Source organism: Hippoglossus hippoglossus, chromosome 12 (assembly GCF_009819705.1).
Source record: "Hippoglossus hippoglossus isolate fHipHip1 chromosome 12, fHipHip1.pri, whole genome shotgun sequence".
NCBI classification, from domain to species: domain Eukaryota; kingdom Metazoa; phylum Chordata; class Actinopteri; order Pleuronectiformes; family Pleuronectidae; genus Hippoglossus; species Hippoglossus hippoglossus.
The window spans coordinates 12534549-12552145 of record NC_047162.1 but is presented as its reverse complement, the minus strand read 5'-3'; the positions used below and the strand labels follow the sequence as shown (position 1 = coordinate 12552145).

Below are 17597 nucleotides of genomic sequence, written 5' to 3'. Positions count from 1 at the left end.
AGGACACCTGGTGGACAGGTGAGGAGGTGGAGACACAGGCTGGGAGACAAGATGGAAGATGAGAAACAGAGGGAGGTTGGTTCAAAATAACTGTAGCATTTGTTTTCAATTTTCAGCTTTCATTTATAAAAAAAGTCTTAGCTGTGAATCCTGAACTGTGTTATAATTAACAAAAAATAAATATTTTATCAAAAAACACCTTATACAACAACTAATAATAATAATAATAATAATGATAAGACCGAATATAATAAAGAGAGTTTTGAACTTGTGATGGTTTTGCATTTATCAGGTAACTTAATGCCATCATTCCTCTTTTCACAAAGTTCAGTAAAGTTTCAGTAAAGTTCAGAGTTTTCCATTTTAATAAAAGATACATTTACATACTTAATTCTGTGGCTCAGCGGGTAAAGCGGTTTGTCCACTAACCAAAGGGTCGGCGGTTCAATCCAAGTGTTCCATGTGCTGAAGTGTCCTTGGGCAAGATACTGAACCACAAATTGCCACTGACGGCTGTGCCATGCACTGTATGAATGTGTGTGTGTGAATGGGTGAAAACTGTTCTGTGAAGATTAGAAAAACACTAAATAAATACAGAGCATTTACATATTTGAGTGAAGACAAACTGAACAGTTAAATGTTGCAGTGACTTGCAAGATGCATCTGTTTACCACTAAGTGGCACTGAAGGATAAGGTGTAGAACTGAGGAAACCTGCAGGAAAAGCCAAAGCATAAATCACTCAAAAGAATGAGCAAGAACAAATGTATGAAAGGAAAGTGCAGGTTCCCCTCATACCTACACATGAAGGAAACAGTAAATCACATACTGAGACGCGTGTTTGGTGTGGTTGTGTGAACTCTGTGGCACAGTGTGCTGAAATGATTGAGTGTGAGGGAGAGGGAGCAGAGGACTTCCCTCCTCCTCTGCCCGCACACATCTGCAGCCCAGGAGATGGGACGCTGATCCACAGAGGAGAACTTCATGCCTCGGAGATCAGTCCTCACGGAATGGCTCGCTGGGCCACAGTGTGCTGAGGGACGAGGTGAAAGGAAAACTCCATCTGGAGACTATTGATGGTTTGCCTGATGCTGTCTCTGAACTTTGGACTGATGACCCGGTGCCGGTGCAGGCAGGTCCTGCTCGGGCTGGAGCTGGGCCTGCTGATTGCGGTCCTGGTGGTCGGCACTGCAGGACAGACCCGCGACAGGAGGGAGGCAGGGTCGTCCTGCTATGGAGGGTTTGACCTCTACTTTGTTTTGGACAAGTGAGTGATCCAGCTTTTCTCTCCATCACAGAGGAAGGCTTGTTGCATGACTCATCTGATGAGAGACTGAGATTTTCTTTTCTAAACAAAGACACAGGTGCAAACATCATTCATGTTCCCCAGACACAATAATGGGAAACCAGTAGCATGACTGTGCCACTGCACTGTAGAAGCAGTTTTTATTACCCCTTGTTAACAAGTATCAGTCGCTGTGATGTTTATAATGTGGTGCAAATTGAAAATAGGGCAGGTTTGTGGTCTCTGTAGACAGAATCATATGTGGGTGTCTTGCAGTCATAGCTGGTTCAAACAAAGCTCAGGTCCGGCTCATCCAGTTGTTACAGATGTGGATTTAATGTGTGTTTATTTTGAAAAGTCACTTTTTTTCTGTTTTTAAAGTTTTTTAAAGCCCCCTCATTTTCCAGTGTAAAGAATTAAATAGCCTTGCAATTGTCCTGCAACAAACTATGGCTGCTGCTGATGTTTTTTACAATCTATTCTTTTGCTGATCATTTTCTAGATTGGTTGATCAGTGGTTTGGGGGCGACTGCATAAAATGTCCGAAAATAGAGGAAAATGTCAGCTGGACTTTCCCAGATTCCAACGTGACATCTTCACGTGCATTGTTCCGTCCGACCAACAGTTTCAAACCCAGAAGATATTTAGTTTCCATTGATACAAAACAGAAAAGCAGCAGCTTTAGAGAAGCTGGAAACAAGAGAATGGTTTTAGTTTCCCCTTGAAAAAAACCTGAAACAAATGATTGATCATCACAATAGTTGCCAATAGGTTTTCTGTTTGCAGAACGGTGTCGTTTTATTTAATAAACACAGAAGCAGATTTATAGAGACTCGAAATGCGCTGACACGAGGGTTAGATTACATCTTCTACTCATCTGTCATGAAGCTAATGTGAAGCTTGTGAACGGGTCAGATCGACTCATGGGTCTGTGAGGTGTTGTTTTGTTGACGCCATCATACTGTCACATTTTCCTGTATGAAAATATGGAGATTTGTAAACTCCTCACACTAGATCCATTCATGCATTTCTAAAAAAAATACACTGCAGCTGTCATTGTTGATTTTTGCAATCAACTTTCTCTATGTAAATTAGTGTTGACATAATGAAAATTGAGTGTGTTGCAGTCACTCTGATGATAAATTGCACTGCGGGGGATTGCTGTTGTCGAACTGTGGCGACGCTTTCGCAGAGTGGAGCAGCCCACATCTAGTCGCTGCAGCTTCGGCTCCCTGGGCCTCGGTCTGCAGAACCCTTTCTCCATCAGAGCCAGATGTTCCAGAGATCCCAAGTTTTTCTGGCCGTCTCTGCACTGGCACTCACATCTCGGGATAAATGAGAACAGAAGCGAGGGAGAAGAAGAGAGGCCGTGGAGTTTACGTATCCAATCACAGACCTCCTTTTTTAAACGCTGCTTTCTTCTGCTGAGTCTGTTTTGCTGAGTCTGCAGCTGATGCAAAATCAGGACCAGATATGATGCTAAGATCAGACAATAAAGTGATGTGGCTCTGCAGTCACTGTTTTGTGTTAAAAGACAAATGTCAAATGTTGGAGATATTAGTGAATCAGCATTCAAAAGAAATAACCACTGCTGTTTTATGTGACGTTTCACTGTGATGGAAACACAGATGAGCTCATACGAGATGTTCAGAGTTGACTGAAGAAGATTCACAATACATACACGAACCAGGAAGGGAGACTTCCCCCAACACCCATTGTTTGCAGTTTAGCAGTCTGACAAAATGTAGGAAGAAGAAATACATAAATTACTACTTCTATTTCACAGATACATAAAGTTGTTTATGTTTCATCAGCAGATGAATCGGTGCAGAAATGAATGAAGACACTTGAAGAATACAGCAAAGTCTCGGGGTATAAACTGAAGGAGAACAAATGTGAATAGACAAACGAGTCAGCCAAAGTTTAGTAAAAAAAAAATCCAACTTGGTTATCAATATCAGTAAGAATGTAGATGAAGTGTATGAGAACAATTACTGTGTTTTGGAAAGTGAAGTCAGACAGGATTTGAACAGATGAGATGGATTCCAGATGTGGAGAACACAGTGCAGTGGTTACTCAGCTGATCAGAGAGACAGGAGAAGATAAATGGGATCTGGCTGTACTGTGGCTCGACCTCATCAATGCATATGGTTCCATATCCTTTACACTAGTGGAGCCCCGGAGCGAGGACGTGTCCCAAGTAACAACATGGAGCTCATCATGGATTACTATGATCGCTTTAATCTGAGGTTCGCCTTTTGGGTCAGTCACATCTGATTGGCACCGACTGAGGAAAAGGATCATCACTGGATTCACCATCTCACCTCCTGACCCCCGCCATGAACATCAGCCGAGGTCGGGTTTAGAGGCCCAACAATCAAGTGTGGGGTCCGGAAGTCCTCCATCATTATAGATGACATGACAACAACAACAACATCAGATCAAGCAGATGGATCCTTTGGGACTTGGATGTTATGAGTTAAGATCGGCTGAACAGAGGAGCAGACACAATTTCCAGGCAGATTTATTACAACAAGGTTTCAAAGGACTACAGCACAAAAGATGTGCTGACTATTGCGACTCTAAAAGCGTTTACTGCTGAGGAGGGAATCCAAGGAGTCCACGTCCAAATAAAATCCAGTCCTGAGTCTAGAGAGGAACAGATTCCAGGGGTTAGTGAGGCTGAAGAGGCAAATATATGAACACCCAAAGGAAGTGGAGAGAACAGGAGACTGTGGACCAGGTGGATCTTCGGCAGTTGGCTGAAAAGGTTTAAGAAGCATTCCAACAATTCACTGCAACAAAGGGACAAGAGAGGAGGAACCAGGTCCAGAAGGAAGTGAGAGCTGGTGTTGAGGAGCTTCATGCGAGCCAGACAGCAAGGATTTGGCTACATGGTGCACAGAGAAGATGGGAACAGGTGATGGACCTCATCGAACCATTGGTCCAGGTTTTTGGAAGAGTGAACACATCACACTTCTGGAGAACATCTAAATCCCCAACTGAACCCAAGCAGGTCAAATTTGACCAGCACCAGGGTGAAGAAAGCAAATCAGGAGATACAAACTGTGGAAAGAAACCAGGAACTGATCACTCCTGGTTGGGTCACCTGAGTGTCTGAAGCCCAAAGATCCAAAACACCCAATGACCCAAAGTACTATCACTGATGATATGTCCAAGACAACTATTGATGTACAAATTGTATTGGTCCTCAATCTCGAAGATTGTGAAGAAAAATGAACTTAAGTATTTAAAATAAATTACCTTAAATGACATAGATACTGGAAGACATGCTGGACTAAGTTTAACAAACAATATTTTCATCCAACATCAAGATAGCTAACTTTTAATCCATTGAATCTTTTTTCTCAGGTCTGGCAGTGTCCAGCATTACTGGAATGAGATTTATTACTTTGTGGACCACTTGGCACACAAGTTCATCAGGTGGGTTCACACAGACACAGCTCGGATTTAGAGACTGCATGAGAAAATAATAATAGAAAGTAAAACACAACAGCCGTCTCTTGTTTTTTTTTCCAGTCCTCAGCTGCGGATGTCCTTTATTGTGTTTTCAAGGGAAGGAAGGACTCTCATGCCACTAACAGAAGACAGGTGGCCCATACACAGCCTCACTCACACATTGTCTATACAATTAACTTAGCATTTTTTAGTTCAATCTTCTGTCCTGTGCATTACATTTCATATTAAGTTTTTATTTTCTGGAAAACCTTTTTCATTATCAGAGAGCAGATTCGAATCAAGCTGGAGCAGCTACGTATGGTGCAGCCGGGCGGAGACACCTACATGCACAAAGGTTTTGAAAGAGTAAGTCATGTGTTACTTTAGTTGGCAAATGACATCTAATAATTTAAATGAGGCCTATTTGAATTTAAATCCACTGACGCTTTAAAAATGTGTCTCTCAGGCCAGTGAGCAAATCTACTACGGAACTGGAGACGGTGAGTAGAACGTTTTCCTTTTTAGCGCTGAAGTGAAATCTTTTGATCCATTCATCAGCCTCATATTCAAGCACATGGTAGAATAATCAAATCAAGAAGGAAAACACAGCTGCTTTTTCAATCACACGGCAATTATGTGCACAAATATTTTGAGCACTTGGTTCATTTTAATTCTTACTTTGAAAAAAAAACAATGAAAAAGGATCCGACTGTGTTTTTTCTTCTTCTGTGTCTCATCTGGCTCTGACTTTGCAGGTTACCGGACGGCGAGTGTCATCATCGCCCTGACAGATGGTGAACTGAGAGAAAACCAGTTTGACTTGGCACAGAGAGAGGTGACGTGAAGACCCTCGGGGTTCGGCATAAATGAACGGTGTTAAAATTAACGAGTCGAGTTCAAGGGAGACGAAGAATTTTTCTCTAACCAAAAGCCAGTAATAATAATAACAACACATAATATCGAATATAATATAAAATATAACACAACACATCATACTGCATATTTGATTGATGATTTTAATTTGACTTATTTGTCTTTTTATGTCTCGTTTTAATTCAGGCCGGCCGAGCACGCCAGCTGGGTGCCACTGTTTACTGTGTGGGAGTGAAAGACTTCAATGAAACCCAGGTTAACTCATTAGGTTAGCCAACAGGGCAATAAACTAGTAATTAAATAAATGTAGTGACACATAAGTAATCACTCGGCCGTGTTTCTTGACAGCTTTCAACAATAGCAGACAGTCGGGACCATGTCTTCCCTGTGAATGACGGGTTTCAGGCTCTACAAGGGGTCATCGACTCGGTAAAAGACACAAACACTTTAATATCGTGGAAATATGCAAATACTTAGTTAAGAATCTCAAATGCACTTCCTCAGCTTTTAATTCAGCGATGATTTAAATGACTTTTTTTCCATTTCAGATCCTGAAGAGATCCTGCATTGAGATCCTGGCTGTCGAGCCGTCCAGCATCTGTGAAGGAGGTAAAGAACAAATCACACTTATATCAGGTTACACATAATATTCCCACTCAAAGTTGCATATATGCATGTATTGTATTCACTTTATATTGGTGACTCTACTTAAAAATAATCTATTCTTCTTCATTTCAGAATCCTTTCAGGTCGTAGTCAAAGGAAACGGTTTCCTTCACGCTCGAGACGTACAGAAGGTTCTCTGCAGCTTCCGCATCAATGACACGGTTACTATGAGTAAGTTCCTGCTAAAATAGTATTCTCTCTTTAAGGGTATATTTATTATGGTATATTTCAATCATATTTAATATAAACAATCAGTCAAATAATTTTGTGTAATGTCAAAAAGAATTGGGTGGACAAACCAGCATCGACTTTTCATCCAAACGTCCCCTCACCTCTATGGAGCTTTTTAGCTTCTTTAAGCTCGTTGTTTTGGTTTTACAGACAAAGTTAGAACCGAGCTGGTGAACATGAACAACTCATATTGGAACATTTCGCAACTAAGTTAACAGATTATCTCCAAGAGAGTTCGTAAAAAGCCCAAAACAGCCAAATGAAAGGCAAATATAACTTACATTCATCAGGTTGCCAAACACATGAGTTCAGATTATTAACTTAACAATGGCTTGATATGGTAAATATGAGAATATGAGAAAACTTCTTTATCTTGAGTGGACCTGAACAAAAGCCTGAACATTCAGCTAAATGCTGAGAAAACTTGAGCAAGTTAATCGTAGAACTGAAATGCATAAATGTAAACTTAAAATGAAAGTTTTGGCAATTTGGAACTGTGCTTCTTTGCTTTCTTGCTGGGAGTCGCATGAGAAAATGCAGCTATAGCCTGCAGCCACTTAGCTTAGCACGAAGACTAGAACCAGGAAAACAGCCTGGATTCATAAGTCACATATGGATTATTACTGGAGAATGTGTTGCTGTTTTGGTTGAGAATGAAAGACATGAGAGGGAGGAGGAGCCCGTTTAAATCATCTAATAATATACAGTATATAATGCAAATCTTAAGGTATAGGACCTTTTGGATACAGAGTTGTTACAGTAGACGGACTAAAGAGCAAAATAGACAATAATAACTCTTTGTGGGTGTGAGAATCCAAATGTTGCATAAACTGCCTCCAAGCATATTAATAGACTTGAGAGTAGAAGAGAAAAGCAGCAGTCTTCTGAGATTCCTCTCAGCAGCAGCCATTTACACCATTATTCCAGGTTTATTTTGGCCATACAGACAGGGATGGGGTGGGGGTGGTGGTTGGGGGGTGGGGTGGGGGGGGGGGGGGGGGGGGGGGGGGGGGGGGGGGGCAGAGCAGCTCATTGTGGCTCACGGTGATTTCAATCCCCGTCCTCCCCAAAAACCTATCAGCAGCCTCCTCCTCTGCTCGGGATCAGCTGGTAAACAGCTCAGCGCTTCTCAAATGTCTGCAGAGGAATGTGGATCTCATCATGGACGAGCGCTGTCTGTGCACACATTAGACGCTCGCTCCGCCAGGCTCAACAAACCACAACACTCCCTCATTTGCCTCATTTTCCACAAGGAGAGGAAATCCAGGAATTTAATAAGAAAATCATATTTCGAGGCTTGAAACTTGTGAAGTTTTTCGGGGCCGAGTATAGAAGCAAGTCAATTTTGCATCACTTTGCTTCATCTTTCACCGATGAGGACTTAACTTGTGATCTTCCAACATATTTATTGTGTTAAATACAAATTGTTCCGCAGTGAAAAGACCCCTGGTGGTGAGGGATACCTACCTTTTGTGCCCAGCTCCTGTTCTGGAAAAAGAGGGAACGTAAGTTACCACTACTGTTAAACCAAAGACCGTAAATAAAGATTGACGAAGCTTCTCCAGTTCCTCCCACTATCCTGAAATGAAGCCAAAATATCCTGGATACGAACGCTGCCATCTCGAGTCTGCGTAGTAGTGATCTCAGAGTAGTGAGGTCCCCTCCTGACAGCTGTCAATCATGATGTTTCACTCCATTCCCGTAGCATCAAATATCTAATATAATTAAATAAGAAAAAGTGAGATAAGAACTTCATAAAATGACAGAAACCATCTTTGAGAAACATTTATTTGACGTGTATTTAAATTGTTTGGTCCATGTCTCATCCACTAACATGGAGGAGGCAGGGTTTATGACGTATACTGCAGCCAGCCACCAGGTGGCGATCGAAGATCCTTGCATATAAGTTACTAGATATTGTTTGATTGGCAGCAGGATTAATAAGTGCTGAACTGATTTGCACCAACTTTTTAATCACTTTCTTTTGTGACATATAGAAGAGAGACTAAAAAGAGACTATTCTGTTTATCTTGATGGGAAAAGTCGTATTCACGATGTTGCAATCTGTGAGTTTATGTAATTGTGTGCAGATCCACATAATGATGCAGATCTGGTGGAAAATAAAAAAAAAGATGTTTGGCCTTGGAGCAGGAATGCGCTCCACTGAGTGCTGTGTTCTACTTTGTTCATTTATAACAACAATCCAAGTCAGATTTAGAGTCGAGCTGAAGGTGCTGAGACGCTCGATCATCTTTGCCCTCGTGTCACTTCTGCAGGTCTGCCACTCTGCACGTCAGCATGAACAACGGCCTGAGCTTCATATCCAGCTCCGTCACAATCACTGCAGTCACGTGTGTAAGTACCACGTAAAACAAGAGAGGAATAAAAACAATGGATTTGAACTTGTCATTTTGTTTGGATTTCATTTGCTGTAGTTTTTTCCAGGTCGATGGTTTCATGTGGTGTTTTTTTTTTTGCACATTTAACTATAAACACAGTTAAAGAAATAAGTAAATCCCACTCACGCTGTTTACGTCCGTGTTCTTCTTCTTCTTCTTCTAGTCGGACGGGAAGTTTGTGGCCATCGCTCTTCTCATCCTGATGCTGCTGCTCATCATCCTCCTGCTGTGGTGGTTCTGGCCCCTCTGCTGCACCGTGGTATGTCAGCCACGTTGGATCCTCTCGGAGTGTGGAACATACCCTTCAACAGCAAATATGCTTGTTAAGACGCAGAATAGCTCTATTACACTACATCTTTCTCTTTCTTGTTTGCAGGTCATTCACGAGCCACCTCCTCCAGAGATAGACGACAGCTCTGTAAATGCTTTTCTTTTTTTCTTTTTACAGCAACAAACAAACATATGCACACACAAAACTATTACACATTGCAGCATAAATGAGAAAGAGCATTTCTCATGTGACAGACACTCAGCAAAATAACCCTGTTTTTCAGCTGTTTGAATATTAACTATGCAGAGATAAAGTTTGGAACTCTTTACTCCTCCAAACATGACGACAGTTTTCTCTCCTCTTTAGGATGATGAGGATGGTTTTCCCAAGAAGAGATGGCCCACTGTGGACGCGTCATACTACGGAGGACGTGGAGTCGGAGGCATCAAGAGAATGGAGGTAACTGAAACAATATATCATGTATGATATCATAAATTGATATATGATAACATAAAATATTCGAGCCATAGACTGCATATAAAGATGGATGACACGTCTCCACTTCCTACCACTATCCAGAAACTATCCCAAAATATCCCGGATACAAATGCTGCCATCTTGTGCATTTGGAGCTGTCTGTGCAGCAATGATCAGCCTTTAGGGAGCTGTCATTTTGCACAGTGCAGAAATCATCAATATTAACGTAAATTAAAATGAATATAAATGCTTTAAAATATTAACATGTTATAAAATCATCTGTCAGTCGGTTTCACATTCACAGGCGATAAACGTGGCGAGCTTAAATCCATGACTCAGCTTGTTTGGAGCTGTTGAAATGTGTGAGCGCAGCAGAGTTTCAGAGAGAAGCAGGAAGCGACTCATACCTTAAAAGAGGTGAGCATGAAATTTCATATGCTGGAAGAGACTGAGTCAGTTGGTTGTCATGACTCTCTTCCCAGAGCCAGTGAGAGTTGAGATGAGGCCAGGGACTGGAAGGACTTCGGGCCCAGAGGCCACAATGTGCATTCAGTTAGTGGCTGAATCACGAAAGCTGCCGTGATTCATTTTGTTTCTGTTGGAGCTTTCGATTCTCAGTCCTCTGGCAAAGTAAATGCACTCATATGTACATGGAGGTTATGTTTTCATCTGTTAGTCAGTCAGCAGCATTACGGTAAAACCACCCAACTGATTTCCATGACATTTTGTGGAGGGGTGGGTCATGGCTATGTTAGGAGGTTATTTGTTCACACATTGCAAACAAGATTACACAAAACCAACTCAACGAATTTCCACAAAACTTAAAGTGGAAGGATGTGGTATTGGACAAGGAAAAAAAACAATTAAATGTTGGTCTGGATCCAGATCAGGGGGCAGATCCAGAGGTTTTTTCCCACCTTCTTTAACAACCTTCTCCCAGAGAATAATTCATGGATCTTGATGAAAACAATCGAGTACATTTTGGGGAGTGATATCCATGAGTTGGTGCAATTTGGTGCAGATCTAAATAAAAATCTGGATCTAGTGGATTCAATGTGGTTTCATAGGAGGACTGTTTGGCCTTGGAGGAGGTGTGCTCTCCACTGAGTGCCGTTCTAGTTGTGCAAAGGTTTAGATTAAGCAACTTGAGATGGTTAAAGGAAAGAATCGTCTCAACTTCTGTTCCAGAGAAGAAAAAAGGTAACAAAAGTTCAGAGTCGTGATCCGAGAGGTTTATTTTCTCAATAAGAAGAGACAGAATGACATCTGGGCCGCGTGTTACTGGAGAGCTGAGCGAGGTGAACAACAGCAAGGAGACTGACACGTCCTCAGGGTCAACAGGGACCAGATGTGCGTGTTGTCTAAGTGAATGAAGGTCAAGGAGAGAGGACTCGCCCTGTCGGTGTAAAGTGTTTCACTGACTGGTGCTGCAGTCGGAGCCTGTGCTGTGAATTCGCCTTGAAGTGGTGACGCTTCCAAACAGAGCTGTGGAAAGTATGCACGGCTTCATTTAAGTGCTTTCGCTGCCAAGTCAAAGTCGTCATAGTTCGTCTGTGGCAGCTGCAAGGGAGTATATTTGAGTAATGAACTTCTAAGGTTTGGGTTTCATTCTCGATCGTGCACGATCAGTCTGGACGTCTAGTTGGGGAGGGGGGGACGCTTTTAGTGATTTTTGTGACATTCTTTAACTATGGGAATGCAGATTGCCTATGGCAGAGGGGCTCTTGTTGAATTTTGAGGTTTCGTGCTATAAACCGGCTTCAAAAGTAAATGCATGAGCTGTCAGACGTTTGGGGGGAAAAACTCCCAACGTCTGAAACTTTGCACTCAATGACACAAGTCTTAATGGGTGGGGGCAACATCTGGTTTCTTGTGGATTTCAGTTGACTTGGTTTGGTTCAATTTTATGTAGATATACTATATAAAAAGGGAGGTGGTCGTGTTTTACTGGTAAAACAGAAATTTGACCTGTTTTTGGCACAAGAGGAATAAAAATCCATGAAAAGTGTAAAGTAAAACTATTATATTCTATTGCAATGATATTCTACTGTAATTTATTCTATTCAAATCTACTCTATTTTAATTGATTCCATTGTAATAAATTATATTCTATTCTATTGCGATTTATTCTATTCTACTCTAATGTATTCTATTCTACTCTATTCCATTGTAATACATTCTATTCTATTCTATTGCATTCTATTCCAGTCTAACAAATCGTCCTCCAAACACTGTGGATATCTGCACCTATTCCATGATAATCAATATCAATTTGTTGAGTCATTTTGCTAAAAACAAATAAATCAAGCTCATTACAGCATGAGCGTAAAAGTCAGTGGAGCACACAGTCACTTGCGTAAATTGTCTGGGAACAACCAATGTTTATACAAACTTTCACGATCATCCATCCAGCAGATGTTGAGAAATGTCAGTCTGCACCAGAGTTCTGAACCATTATAAAAATCAACATCGCCATTAATGCCAGTGTGATAGGACCAAATGTGACGGTGGACTTATCGTCCATCAACCTCTTATAAACACAACTCACTCCAAGCTTCTGTCTTTGTTCAGGTGCGCTGGGGAGATAAAGGCTCCACCGAGGAAGGAGCCAAACTGGAAAAGGCTAAAAACGCTCGAGTTGTGATGCCTGAGGAGGAGTTTGATTTTGAGCCACAGAGGCCGTACCACACGCACAAATCTGCTCGGTCCCAGAAGTGGTATTCTCCCATCAAGGTGCTCAAAGCCACTCACTCTGTTCACGCATCTACGGATGAAATACTCTGATCTTTACTTATCACTTAGAGCTCATGTTTAATTCCAGATTTTAGTTAATAATTGGCCTATTTTTACAGTATTAAGATGAGACATTGATTTAGCTTCAGATTGCTTTTAATTCTAATTAACTTTAGTATTTTAAAAACAAATCTCAACATCCAGTTACAGGCTTTTTTAACCCTATTGCTCACTTATATAAGATAAGATAAGATAAGATAAAATAAGATAAGATGTACCTTTATTGATCTGATGTCACAAATGACATAGCATCACAACGAAGTAAAGCAGCACAAGGGGAAAATGTATATTATAAAAATTATTATTTTAATGTATAAAAATAATAATAGAAAACAAAGTGTCAAGGCCTATTTGTTGTCTGACCAGTGCATTTTGTTGTTTGGATGCATCCCCCAGGAACTACTGGGCCCTTATTGCCATTGAATGCATTTGAATACATGGATCACACATCACGAGGTCACATGTTCTAAAACTGGTTCTGACATCGGGACATTTTCCTTTTCGATGGCGTCTGTCCACCGTAACTCACAAATGCTGCTTTCTAAGTGTTTCTGTGATGTGTTACCAGGAAACAGTTAATAAATGCATTTCCTCACATACTAGTCAGCTGAGCGGAGCGTAATAAGAACCAGACATGGACTGGGCTAACCTCTGATCATGGAATCTGTTGAGTGGGTGTTATTCCTAAGAAAAAAACAAGAGTCTTTCTTATGAAACAATCACAGTAACACAATCGGGGCAGAAAAACAGGAACAGATACACAAATAAACAGATTAACTCATTTCATTATGTGTTTGGATTTGTCTAATAAATGACTATGTCCAAGTAGTCAATACATACCACTGGTATAACATGTTGTTTTTAATCTGTGCTCGTCTCTCAGGGCAAACTGGACGCTCTGTGTGTGTTTCTGAGGCGAGGCTACGACAGAGTGTCTGTGATGCGTCCTCATCCCGGAGACAAGGTGAGACAAGTCAACAGAACCAGAGATTACGAAATTTTGTCCCGATTTCTTTAACGGTGTGTCGAAACATTCATGCAAAACAAACCAATTATCAAGATTAACTGTGTCAACTTTTGGCAGACAGATGTGGAAGAACTTTCCAGAGGTTTAGATCCGTGACCTCTGGAAGCGATGAGGGATGAGGGAAGTTTGCAAGCGGCTTCAAAGAACACGGTAGAAATCGTATATCTGTGTGACATTGAAGACAGTTACTCCTCTGAGTAAACACGTAGAAAGTCAAATCCGCTTCGTATCATAAAAAACGTGACTTCGTGGAAACTCTCGAGTGACATAGTGAGTCGACAAAAGGTGAAAACAACCGCAGCATTGTCGGGAAGAAGGCTCTTGTCTGGAGAAGCCATTAGAATCAGCTCTCAGCGTCAGCTCGGCTCGGCTGGCAGGAACATATCTTTCTTCCAGGACACTTTAACTAAGGGAGGAATTTCCTCTTTGTGTCTGTTGAAAGATTCCCCCCTCTGATTCTGCCAATCGCTTTGCCAGGAGATGTAGATTTAGGCCTTTTTAATTGAATACACACTGAAGGCCTAACTTCACAAACACAACGAGCCTCTGCAATCAGCACTTTTTCTTCATTACAGGGCAAATGCATAAACTTCACCCGCACCAAGTCCTACCCAGCTCCTCGCTACCCCATCTACAACCATCCGTCCACGCCTGTCTACACTTTGCCCCACGCGTACCAGCGTCGTCCATCAGAGGGCAGCCACTTCTTCGATTTGCCCCCCTCGCCAACTTCCACGCTCCCGCCCCTGCCGTCCACTCCTCCCCCATCCTCCTCCAGCCCTCCCATGTACACGCCGCCCCCGAACAGAGCCCTGCCCCCCGGCAACGCAGGCCCTGACTCTGCACCTCCGTCCCCTACTGGCTCCCTGCCACCTCCACCTCAGGGGCCTCCTCCTTGCAGGGCGCCTCCTCCATCACGGCCTCCTCCACGCCCCAACCAGGAGAACCACTGATGATGGAGACAGAGAGAAGAGGAGCAGGGTGCAAGCTCAGGATGGAAAACTGAACAGACCCTTTCACTGTGTCTCTGTTTAAATACGTTACAAACAGAGGAAGAATTGAAGTGACTGTATATAATGTTGATTCAGCTGCACAGTGAACAATCTGTTTTCCTCAACATGTGTCTCACACCTTATGTGCTATGAACTAGGACTTTTCTTCAAGTCTACGAAGTGGATATTTAGTGTGGTAAGCACAGCTTTGGCTATTAATTGCTATTGTCGCTAAGCAACCGGTGATTGAGAAACTAAATGAAATGATGCTGAATTGGTCCAGAATTACAATTTGCTATGGAGATGTATAAACTTGCATTCAAGCCTTTACCTGATATGAATTATTTATCTAAAATTATGTTTCACTGTTTTGCCTCTTGAAAAATGTTGATTTGAAAAACCCAGTGACTCCATGTATTTGCATGCACGGCTGTCTGGTAAGTGCCGTCTTAAAAACTGTACATCTTGTAAATGAAATCACAAAATTGACCATATATGTATAAATACATGATGTTTATATATATAGATTTGATGTCCGATGCTCGTGGACGCTGGCATTTCTTTTACAACGAAAGTAAATACGAATATTTACTAAAACGATTTAGATTAATACACAAGTGCACAACTCAGAAGAGCTTTCTACAGAGACCTTTCACTCTAAATGTAATTATCACTTTTAATGAATCATTTTTACTGATTGATTTATAAGAATGAAATAAAAATTTCAACAATCCTATGAGTCTATGAGGATACGTCATTGTCAGATGCCTGAATTCAGACATTTGATAAATGTACTTGCTGCAGCACAGATCAGGCTGATCCACGTTTCTGAGGAAAGTTTAACTGTCAAATGAATTTACATCTGCATCTACTTTTTTTTTCCTCACTTCCATGAGTGCTAGTTTGATTACAGCCATTTTTCATGGTTCTGCGGGTGGGTTCAAACATCTCCCTCACTGTCCTGCTGTGAAAAATATGGAGGGACTATATGGTGCATAAATACAGTTGACCATATAAGGGAGGGACTTTTACTACGACATAAAGTCTGGAGACATCATGTAATCCTCTGCACAGCTCCACCCGTCCTCAGCCTACTCAGCAAGACGGATTGAAAACAGCTGAACATCTGTGTGTGTGTGTGTGTGTGTGTGTGTGCAGGACTATAAAAAAAACGTATACGATCTGTCAACCAAAGATGACACAGCATGTGAAGACCTTGTCGTAAATCAGGCCTCTGGTTATGGAAAGACATGATCAAGTTCATCAGTTTGAATTGAAATGCTGCATGTTTTTAAGAAACCTATCTACAGTCATGTCAGAAATCAGTGAATTCTCTGTCATTCATCTATAAAACTGAATGAGGACGTGGATAAAAACGAAGGTTTCTTTGCTGAGTGGCTGATTTGACCTCTTTGTCATTGGGAGAGGAGGAGGTGAGTTGCAGCTGATGCCCCCGATGTCTCTCGGAGATGACTGGGCACAATGAAGAGGCTCTGGGAAGCATCCGATGTGGGAGAACTGGAGGAATTTTCTTGAAAGAAAAAAAATCTTGGATGGTTTTCTCTGCTTTCCTGGCTGGCAGTGCAGGAAAGCTTCATACTGCACATGCAAATACAGCCGGAACGGGGATGAATCATTGGAGCGATGAAGAAATTGAATTTATTTACTTTTATTTTACAAAAATACTCTGAAATGATTGGTGTAAATTGTTTCCAGTTTAGGAAGACAGAGCTTCTCTATATATATAAAACTATTTTCTCAGAGTTTGGGATTATGCAACATGGAATATCCAGTCAGCTGAGCTTTATTCCACTCAGATCAGACGAAAATAAACCCAAATATACAGTATATCTTTTCCATGTGCTGTACTTGGTCTCAGTTCTTTCTTCAATAGGAAATGCTTTTGCAGACGCACACAGTCGGACTCGCAGCCCTGTGGCCAGTGAGCTCATGAAGGCGTGTCTGAGAAAAGTGCCAGAAGCAGAGGCAGGCAGTCGGGTTACAGGCATACAATAAAATCAAAATCCAACTGTGACGCCATGGAGATCTGGAAGAGGTATTTACACTGTTTAACACTTTTACAGAGACCAGCACCGCAGAAGACAAAATATATAGACTTAATGTTGAGCATGGGAAACTTGAGTTTAGGTCTTTCGCCTGTTTGTTTGTATGTGCCAATATGAACATATAGAATGTTACATCTTTACATATATGAAAAGGAGAGCATTGCAAAATGTGTCTTAGCTCATGCAGCAGTGTTTATGCAGTTTGCACAGTTCTTTTTGATTTTCTAAATAAGTTCCCCTTCCTGATCTTCTCTGATCGGATTCCATCAGCCTCTCTGTGTTTCATTCAGTTTCATTAGATAACATCATCTGGAAAATCCATGAAAGTCCAGGGTGAAATGGGTAAAAATAATCCTGCAGCACATAACAGCCTGAAACTTTGCACACACAGAAATATATACAGTCTACTAAACATCAAGATCAATGAATTGTTCTCTGAGAAATCGACGAAAATGTTGAAAAAAACCGTCCCATCTCACAATGTTAAGTAAAGAATACCAGCAGGAAAATGTGATGGGTTCTTCCATTGGTCATGCCCCACCTCTCCACAACATTTTATGGAAATTGGCTCTGTTGTTTCCGCATAATCCTACTTAGAATCAAACCAACCAACAAAAAGCACGGGGGTGAAAACATAACCTCCTCGGTGGTGGTAACAAAAACCTCCACATTTATCCATTTCCTTGTTTATCTCTTTTCCTTGACGTACTCGCCACTTTTCTTCCATGTGCTCTTTTTGTTCCAGGTTCAGGAAAGTAAATCTCGATGTTGCGCAACGAATCAAGTGGCTCATCTTCAACACACAAGTTCACTTTACTTTTCCTCCCGAACAAAAGGTTCTGACCTGTAACACGTGTTGGTTTATTAGGGACTCAGTCAGACAAAGTTTATCGTGTCTAGTGTTTTTATCTGTTTTTCCATTTTACCTCTGCGTGAGATTGAATCTGCATAATCTGGTCTCAATAAAAACAAGCAAACCAAAAGTCTCCATGGAAAGACGATACATTTAACCTCTCTTGTCCTGTTTTATGAAGACAGAAATGCTAAACTGTGATGCAT

The 17597-nt window shown here is 41.5% G+C and overlaps 1 protein-coding gene across 1 annotated transcript; it reads left to right on the top strand.

The window, feature by feature from the left end:
- The first annotated feature begins 924 nt into the window (after positions 1 to 924).
- Positions 925 to 15202, top strand: LOC117771476 (anthrax toxin receptor 1-like). Its single transcript, XM_034601851.1, has 18 exons — positions 925 to 1266; positions 4657 to 4728; positions 4825 to 4896; positions 5028 to 5109; positions 5210 to 5243; positions 5499 to 5578; positions 5803 to 5871; positions 5965 to 6045; positions 6165 to 6225; positions 6355 to 6453; positions 7949 to 8018; positions 8790 to 8868; positions 9076 to 9171; positions 9289 to 9330; positions 9550 to 9642; positions 12232 to 12393; positions 13337 to 13417; positions 14056 to 15202. Exons 1-18 carry the CDS (start codon positions 1076 to 1078, stop codon positions 14431 to 14433), a joined length of 1842 nt encoding a protein of 613 aa, XP_034457742.1. The 5' UTR covers positions 925 to 1075; the 3' UTR covers positions 14434 to 15202.
- Positions 15203 to 17597: the final 2395 nt, after the last annotated feature.

Excerpts from the sequence above, each read along its gene's own strand:
- LOC117771476 (XM_034601851.1), top strand. The coding sequence starts at position 1,076 with ATGGTTTGCCTGATGCTGTCTCTGAACTTTGGACTGATGACCCGGTGC. Across the intron at positions 6,046-6,164 it reads TACAAGGGGTCATCGACTCG|ATCCTGAAGAGATCCTGCAT; the intron begins GTAAAAGACACA and ends TTTCCATTTCAG. Across the intron at positions 12,394-13,336 it reads AGTGGTATTCTCCCATCAAG|GGCAAACTGGACGCTCTGTG; the intron begins GTGCTCAAAGCC and ends CTCGTCTCTCAG.